We start from the raw sequence: 10,344 nt of genomic DNA on the forward strand, positions 1-10,344 counted from the left end.
ATGATATACATTTTAAGGAGTTTTCAATACTTCTTTCGTTATTATTATACTCTTCACAATTTTTTTTTAATTTTTCTTGCATATTAATTAAATTTTTTTTGCTGGAGGTTGTCTAATAACAGTTTGCCAAATTTTAACTTCATCAATTTTCAATTTTAATCGCATCTTTTCTGTAAGTAACCATATACTAAGATGTGAACGATTTACTAATTTAGAAATTTGTGATTCTGTCCCTATTTATCTATATTATTATTTATATTAACGCGATTTTCTAAAATTATATTGAAAACATTCTCATACGTCTTTTGACTTTTGTTTTGTAACAAACATAAAATAGCTGTAATAAAAATGCCTCAGACATGTGTAATGATGTGCACTTAGCCATCATATATCTTAAATTTTTAATTGTATGATAAGTAATATTCAATAAAATACAATAATATATAATAATTATAGTAATAACATATTTATAATAATTATAATAATTGATAGCTTTAAATATAAGATAAAACTCACACATATGTACATATACACACGCACACACTCTTATATGTAAAAGAATTAGATATATAAGGGGACTAGTAGTCGCTAAGATTGGGGAGTCTTTATCATCTTATTGTGCGGATGGTCAAAAGCGAGTGTAAGAGACTACGCAGATCGTTCATACAATAAGACATAATAATAAGTTTATAATTGATTAAAATATATATATTAAAAAGTGTTAAAAATAAGTTAAATAAAATTACAATTGTGATTCAAAGAAAAAAGGTCTAATTATTTCAAAATATAAATCGATCACCTCATATTACATCTTGAACGCGAACCACGATTTCAACAAGCAAGTCGACACAGGAAGCAGAGAGGTAATATCATTAAAATATAATTATTTAGCAAGTAATAATTTAGAAATATATAATAGTCCCCAATCAACTTACTATTATTCTTTCTCTATCATTACAAAGTGGCGCCCAACTAGTGGCTCTTACCGCGTTTAAAAATCCCCGAAATAATAATACAAATATTAAATTACAAATAAAACGAACATATTTTTTTAAACAAATGTCACAAAATAATAATAATCAGGAAAATGAAATAGAAGAACCAATTTTTATTTCACTGCCAAATGAAATAAACAAAGTTAATAAACCTCAATTAATTTTAGAATTAAATAAAAGAAATTTAAATAGTGTAGGAACAGTTGCAGAACTTAAGAATAGATTATTAAAATATTTAAACGGTGAATCTTGCCCGGACGATTTTGTGACAATAAATGAAAATTATCAAACCAAAACGAACAAAATGGAGAGTAAAAAACTTTATTTCAAACCTGACATATTTTCCGATTCTTCATCTGATAGTATAGATGCATTTTTAAAAAAATATCAAAGAGCAGCTTCCATTAATGGCTGGTCCGAACAAGAAAAATTACAATTCATACCTGCATTTTTAGAGGGCCCAGCACTAACTTTTTATGAAAACATCGAAAATCAAAATTTCAATAAATGGGCTGATTTAGAAAAACAACTTCGAAATGAATTCGAACACATTGCTCATAAAGATATGCTTCGATTATTACTCGAAAAAAGAAAGCAATTAGATGATGAACTACCTATGACATTCATTAATGAAATCGAATCACTTTGTAGACGTATAGATTCTGAAATGGCTCAACAAGAAATAACTAGACATATAATGAACGGTCTTAAACCAAATATTACTAGATACATTGGAATATTAGATAATTCAACACTAAAATTATTAAAAGACAATATAAGAAAATATGAAATGGTAGAATTTATGGTAACGGGCGAAATAAATCAATCTCCTTCCGAAATAAAAACTGATATAATCACTCATAAACTAAATCAAATCTCAAACGAAATAAATGAAAAAATAAATCTGCTTAATGAAAACAACAATAAATTTAAAACCGACATAGAAAATATTATAAACCCTCAAGTTCAAAATAACAATTCTAATATGTACAATAATTTTAAAAATAATCGCCAATCTTTTTCAAACAATAAAATAAATACAAAAAAATGTGAAATATGCTCTAAAAACAATCATATCACAGAATTTTGCTATTTTAAAAACAAAAATACATCAAAAAATAACAACAAAATACAATGTACAATTTGTAATAGAAATAATCATTTCACAGAAAATTGTCGATTAAAAAAAAACCCGATTAATTGTCAATTATGTGATATGATAGGACATTCAGCAATAACTTGTAGAAAATTTTCAATTCAAAAAAACTAATAAATAGGTCAAACAGTTTTTCTGACACTCGCTGTTACCCTTCATTGTCAGTTAAAAAACCAGCAACTACTTACAAAATTAATCATATTTCTGAACCTTTATTTATTCGTGCTAAACTTAATAATATTGATGTACCAATAACTATTGATACAGGAGCCAATATTTGTTGTATTAGACACACGCTTGTTCCCCCTGAAAATAAAATAATTAAAGAAAACATAATTCTATCAGGCCCAAATAACAACCATTTAACTGTATATGGATCTACAGTGATTAAACTAAAAATCGATTCTCAGGATTTTGAAACATCGGTATTTATTGTCAAAAATTTAACATGCCATATAATAATAGGAAATAATTTTCTACACAAAAATAAGGCTATTATAAATTTTCATAATAATACTTTATTATTAAATGATTCAATTACAATACAAACTTACACTAATCTATCTAATACAAATATTAATAATATTAAAGAGGAAATTGCTGATATATTTCTTGTAGATTCTGACTACTCGATTGCCCATTGCATATCTGCAGATTTAAAAATGTCTAAAGGAATAGCTTCTCGCATAAAAACAAAATTTGGAAACACAACGCCTCAACTTGAAAAGCTAAACCCACAAATAGGCGACGCAATTCCAATAAAAATCGGAAATAAAATAATTTATCACCTAGTAACAAAGCAAAAATATTTTCATAAACCTAAGTATAATAACATAAAGCTTACTATACAAAACTTAAAAAAATCAATGCAAAAATTACACGATTTCAAAATTGCTATACCTACAATTGCCTCAGGTATAGACAAATGTAATTGGACAATTATCAAACAAACAATTTTTACAGAATTTCTTAACACAAATATCAATCTTCTCATTTGTCATAAAGATAAAACACACATAACGAATAATTGGAAAACTCAAGAACATCAAAATGTCATAAATTTAATACATAAGAATTACTATTTTTATAAAACATTAAAACAATTAAATAATATTAACGATAATTCCAATAATAAAATTAAATCACCCATCAATAACCTTAAAAATACTAAAAGTAATGATAAAAATATGAGTAACATAAGTGAATTAAAAAAAATAGATTATGATTATAATATAGACATTAATAATACAAAAGATAATAATAAAATAAAATCAGTATTTGTAAATTATAAACCAGGAGAAAATGTCGCGGGAGATGGAAACTGTGGCATTTATGCTGTATGCAATGCTTTAAACGACAACAAATTAAATAAAATTACTTCCATAGCAGATATCTTACAATTATTGAATGTTACACAGCTGCCTAATTATTGGATGTCTGATGACGAACTAGCCGCAATCTCTGATTATTATAATCACGATACTTATATTTACAATGACACTAATAAAACGGCAATTATCTATCAAAATAAGAATTATAATAATAGGTCCATAATCGTTTTATATAGTGTTGATAAAAACACGCATTGGATTCCGGGAACAAGAGCAGATAAAATGTCAAATAAAATACCATCTAATTACATTATCATTAATGATATACCGCCTTTAGAACATTTAATAAATAGCATAAAAAAAAAACATATTGATAATACAATTCCAAACGAGTCTATAGATATAAAAAAACCTCTTAATAATAATGATAACATTGAACCAGTAATTACTAATACAAAAATATCAAACACAATTTCGAATAATTCCGATGACAAAGAAATACTTATGGATAGTGAAGGAACTATAATAAATATATCTCAACATCTCGATAAATATCAACATAAAAAAGTAGTTGAGTTATTAAAAAAATTCATTCATCTCTTTACAACAGACACTTCACACATAAAATGTGCTAACGTAGATCCTTGCGAAATAAAATTGAAACCAAATTATACGGACCCTAAATTTAATGCGCCACACAGAGTATCTCCACAACAACGAGAAGAATTAAAAATACAATTAGACAAATTACTCGATGCAAATATTATTCGCCCAATAATATCAAAATTTGCAGCTCCAGCCTTTTTAGTAAAAAAAAAAGAAAAAGGATCTTATAGACTTGTAGTTTCATATAAAGAATTGAATGATAGAATCGAAACAGATCAATATCCTTTACCTAGAACTACAGATTTATTAAGATCTCTAGAAGGATCAAAATATTTTTCATCTCTTGACCTTAATAGTGGTTTTTTTCAATTACCTGTAAAAGAAGAAGACCAATATAAACTTGCATTTACATCTTGTCATGGACTATTCACGTTTACTAGAATCCCACAAGGCCTAAAAATTAGCTCAAGTATCTTTCAGAGAAAACTGAATGAAGCTTTTCAGAATTATTATATAAATCTCTCATAATATACATTGATGACTTAGCATCTTATGGCAAAGACTTTGAACAAGCCTTAAACAATTTAAATAATGCTTTATTAATAATGGATAAATTAAATTTTTCTCTTAAAACAAGTAAATGTTTCTTTTTTAATAACAAAATTGAATTACTTGGCCATATAATAACTCGTGAAGGTATTAAACCGATGGATAAAAATACAAAAGCAATAACTGAGTTCAAACAACCAACAACTCAAAAAGAAGTTAGGTCATTTATAGGAATGTGCTCATATTACAGAAAACACGTAAAAGATTTTGCAAAAATAGCACACCCCCTCACTGAACTTATAAAAGGAGATAATAAAAAAATAGACTGGAAAGTAGAACATGAAGAATCTTTTAAAAGATTAAAAAATTATTTAATCTCTGAACCACTTTTAAAACACTTTGATGACGATAAACATGTTTTTCTAACAACAGATGCTTCAATAACAGGATTAGGAGCCTATATTGAACAACCCGATGATAATAATATATTACATCCAATAGGCTATGCATCGCGTAAGTTATTGGCTAATGAAAAAACATATTCTTCAACCACCCTAGAACTTTTAGGCTTATGTTTTGGAATAATTTACTTCCGAGAATATTTATGGGGAAGACATTTTACTGTTTTCTGCGACAATATAAGCCTTCAATATTATAGAAATTTAAAAATCCCTTCCGCTCGAATAGCCAGACTAACGCTCAAATTATTAGATTTTGATTTTGATATAGTTTACAAAAAAGGTAAAGAAAATGTAATTGCAGATGCTTTATCTAGGAATGCAATTAATAAAATTGATATAGTTCAAGATGAACATACAGAAATAAATCTAGATTCAGATAATATAAAAAATGAACAAGCTAAAGACAAATTCTGCTCTGATATAATTAAAGCAATAATTGAACCAAATAATAAAAATATTCCTAAAAATATTAAAAGAAAAACGCGAAGATTTACACTATTAAATGCAATCTTATACTACAAACAATTTACCCCTCCTAAAAATTTCGTACCAATTTTAGTAATTCCAAAATCTTTAATTAATAATATATTAAAATCATATCACGAATCACCTACGGGAGGTCATACCGGTATAACAAGAACAATTCATAAAATACAAAATAAATATTATTGGGAAAATTTGGTTAAAGACACCACTAATTTTATAAAAACGTGCCATAAGTGCCAAATAAATAAAAAATCAGAAGGCAAACCAATAGGTCAATTACAACCTATACAATTATCAAATAGACCATTAGACAGAGTAACATTTGATTATTTAGGTCCTTTAACCACTAGTAATAAAAAAAAATACATATTAGTGGCCGCATGTAATAATACTAAGTTCATATTTACCAAAGCTGTCGCTTCAGCTTCTGCCGAATCGACAGTTAAATTTATGATTCAAATAATATCCCATTGGGGATGTTTTAAAATATTTTCTTCCGATAGAGGTACTCATTTCAAAAATAAACTCGTGGAAGATATATGTAACAATTTAGGTATAAAACAAGTTTTATCTACAAGTTACTCCCCCCAATCACAGGGGCTGGTCGAAAAAATTAATGGTGTGCTTTCTACTTCACTGAAAAATTACATAGAAAATAATAATCAATCTAGATGGTCATACTATTTACCATACGTAACACTAAGTTATAACGCTACCCCACAAACTAGTACAAAATATAGTCCTTTTTATTTAATGCATGGTTTCGAACCATACTTTCCAATTGACAATAAATTAATTCCAGATAATCTACCATACGATATAAAAAAGTCATTAATTGAATTAAATGAAATACGTAATAGAATCCCCAGTATAGTTTCAATAGCTCAACAAAACCAAAAAAAATATCACGACAAATCACATCAAATAATAAGCTTTAATCCGGGAAATTTAGTTCTTATTAAATTTCCATTTTCAGAAGTAGGGAAATCTCCAAAATTAGGTCCAAAATATAGAGGTCCTTTTAAAATCTTAGAAAAAATCAATGACCTAAATTATAAAGTCGAACTTATTTTAGATAATAAAGTAACTGAAGATATAATCCACGTTAGGCGTCTTAAACCATATCACTCAAGAGAAAACATTAATAATTAATTATCACGAATAAATAATAATAAATTAAATATCAGATATTATTTAACAAAAAAAATAAACTAATCTTTTTAAATAAATATATAACAAATAAATTATAAATAATAAGATCATACAATTATACAGAACAATTTAATAATCATATTATAATTAAATAAAAACATGATTTGAATAATATAAAAAAAAAAGAAGAAAACGCAGAAATAATAAATAATTATTACACAAAAAGAAAAGGGGTTAATAATAAAATAAATAATAATAATATTAGTTTTAACTTTAAAACTATTTACATTATATTATGTTTGTTTTAGCAGCCATTGTATTTTATATTATACATTTATAAGATTGTAAGACAAGCATACTATAGCTAGTTAACTTTCAACATATTCATAATGAACTTCACACCTCTCCTCATCGTCTTACAATTACACATGGTACATGGATTTATTGCATATGACTGTAATGGACCCAAGCTCAACATAACAGCATTTAATAGCTTGTCTGTGGAGCCATGTGAACCACCATCAGAAATCCACACCCAATCAATTCAACGAATTCAACTTCTACAAAAAACAGATACCTACCAAATACCTTATAAAACATGCTCAATAATAATAAACTATTTTATAAGTAGGTGTTCAATTCTAGAAGATGCCCAAATGGTAGAAAATGGTTTTTTTACAGAAATAACTGAATTAGGCAGTGCCCGGTGCTCTGAATTACACCAGAGACTAACATACCATCTACCAAACGGAGGAATAATTACAGGTTTAAAAGTTAACGAGACTATATTATCATCCGTTACAGTAGCCGGTTTTGTAGATAGACATGGTAACTGCAAAGGCTCTACATTTTCATCTGAGAAAGGCACATGGCAAGAGGTTATAGTTCAAGCTAATTATAAAATCACTCTTACCGAAGGATTAGCCATAGTAAACCACAAACAAAATACGTTAACTCTCCCAACTGGTTCAACCTTAAAATTATCCGACCAATACGGTTTGGATATTTATAAAGGAGAGGTAGTGTGGAACGCAAATACTTATGATTGTGAAACTCATGAGTTCATTATTTTATATGACGGACCTGTTTCATTAATAACTTCGAACAATGACAAAACCACTCGAACATACCTAGTGGAATCGGACCAAATCGTTTTTGCGTTACAACACATAAGATCAACATATATATGTAATATACCAGCTATACAAACTGATCATTCTCAATTAACCATAATTACAGATTCATTATTTTTTAATTATTTTAAAAACAAAGACATACATCCACAAAACATAGATTTAGTGGCTTATATAAATACTAAATTGGTATACATTGACAACCGTTTCAAAGCATCGATAACAACTTTATACACAGATCTAATACAAAAACAATGCGAATTAGAACGTAAAGTGCTGTTACACAAACTATCATTAGCCACATACAGTTTATCCGAATTCGCATACCATATGGGCGAAGGACCCGGTTATACGGCCTTAAAGGCTGGGGAAATCATTTATCTACTAAAATGTAAACCAGTAGAAGTGGAAATATCATCAAAAAAAATGCAATATGTTATGATGAATTACCAGTTATTTACAATAATAAATCATACTTCATGGCTCCTAAAACAAGAACCCTACAAAAATTTGGCACAGAATTAGATTGTAATCACTTTTTACCACCTGCATTTTTACTTGATGGAGAATGGTATACTACATCGCAAAATATTAGAGAAATAAAAAAACCACAGACTCTTAAGCCTTCCACGAAATGGACATGGACATACAAAAGTATGGAAAATCTAATGACAGCAGGAATTTATAATTATGACACTATGAAAAATTTTCAACAATATTTAATACTACCTCAAGAAATAGAAGCATCGCAAAAAAATTTAGCAAGACAAACCATGGGTTTCACAATAATGGATCACAGGATAAATCTAAACACGTTAATTGACGAAAACACCATTAGTAATATGGTTGACAATAAACTAAGAAAAATGTGGGGGTGGTTTACCATTTTTGGTGAATTTATTTCCGGATTATTAGGAATATTCTTTATATGGAAAATAATTCTAACCTGCATTAACACAGGACTTAACATTTCTCTTTTATACCAAACTTTTGGATTAAGCATAAAATTAGTAGCAGGAGTATTTACAAGCATTACTCATTTCATTATGCACAACGCAAATCAAAATCAACAACAACAACAGAAAAAGCAACAAAATCAACCACTACTGACTTTAAATCGAAATCCCAACTCACGAGACAAAGTCAATAAATCAATCACAAACTCAAAGCAAAAAAGTTTATACCCAAATATCAGAAAATTATCTATATGAATACATATTAAAATATTTCAAAATCCAATTTAACAGTCATATGCAATATAATTTCAAAAAAAAAAAAAAAAAAAAATATAGTCAACATTGAACATAATTACCAGGTCACAATATAAAAAAATGTAATTATTTCCTAGTTATATTGTATATTCATTATTATTTTGAAAACATGTATGCATTGTCATTTGTAATATTAATATAGTACCATTTTATCTTGTATATATATATATATATAATTACAATAACTACAATTATAATTTTTATTATTATCATAATTTCATATTAACTCATATAATATTAATATAAGTTATATTAATGTTCTAAATGTAATAAAAAAAAAAAAAAAAAAAAAAAAAAAAAAAAAATTACAGTATATAATTTGTAATCTTCACTGTATAAATTTTTTCTACTAATTTAGTTTTATATGATATGCTTACATTCTTATGCGAGGACGCATCAAAAAAAAGGCTAGGGTGGATGTAATGATGTGCACTTAGCCATCATATATCTTAAATTTTTAATTGTATGATAAGTAATATTCAATAAAATACAATAATATATAATAATTATAGTAATAACATATTTATAATAATTATAATAATTGATAGCTTTAAATATAAGATAAAACTCACACATATGTACATATACACACGCACACACTCTTATATGTAAAAGAATTAGATATATAAGGGGACTAGTAGTCGCTAAGATTGGGGAGTCTTTATCATCTTATTGTGCGGATGGTCAAAAGCGAGTGTAAGAGACTACGCAGATCGTTCATACAATAAGACATAATAATAAGTTTATAATTGATTAAAATATATATATTAAAAAGTGTTAAAAATAAGTTAAATAAAATTACAATTGTGATTCAAAGAAAAAAGGTCTAATTATTTCAAAATATAAATCGATCACCTCATATTACATCTTGAACGCGAACCACGATTTCAACAAGCAAGTCGACACAGGAAGCAGAGAGGTAATATCATTAAAATATAATTATTTAGCAAGTAATAATTTAGAAATATATAATAGTCCCCAATCAACTTACTATTATTCTTTCTCTATCATTACACATGTACGCGAATTAACATGGATAACTAATGTGTTACAGGGTGTTCCCATTTTATTATACTACGATCATTCAATTTTTAGATTTTGGAAAATTTTATCATGGGCATTCTTGGTTTCGGACATTTATACTAAGGACATTCTTGATTTAGGACATTTTTGTTTAATACCATTGTGGTGGAATTGCAATGAA

At 27.1% G+C, this 10,344-nt stretch overlaps 1 protein-coding gene across 1 annotated transcript; it reads left to right on the top strand.

Annotated features, from left to right (window-relative positions):
- Nucleotides 1-368: 368 nt before the first annotated feature.
- Nucleotides 369-9,156, top strand: LOC113555500. The gene is made up of 2 exons (XM_026959846.1): nt 369-863; nt 7,048-9,156. The coding sequence occupies exon 2, from the start codon at nt 7,126-7,128 to the stop codon at nt 8,392-8,394; it is 1,269 nt and encodes a 422-aa protein (XP_026815647.1). The 5' UTR covers nt 369-863; nt 7,048-7,125; the 3' UTR covers nt 8,395-9,156.
- Nucleotides 9,157-10,344: the final 1,188 nt, after the last annotated feature.

The sequence above is a fragment of the Rhopalosiphum maidis genome, chromosome 3, assembly GCF_003676215.2.
Source record: "Rhopalosiphum maidis isolate BTI-1 chromosome 3, ASM367621v3, whole genome shotgun sequence".
NCBI lineage: Eukaryota > Metazoa > Arthropoda > Insecta > Hemiptera > Aphididae > Rhopalosiphum > Rhopalosiphum maidis.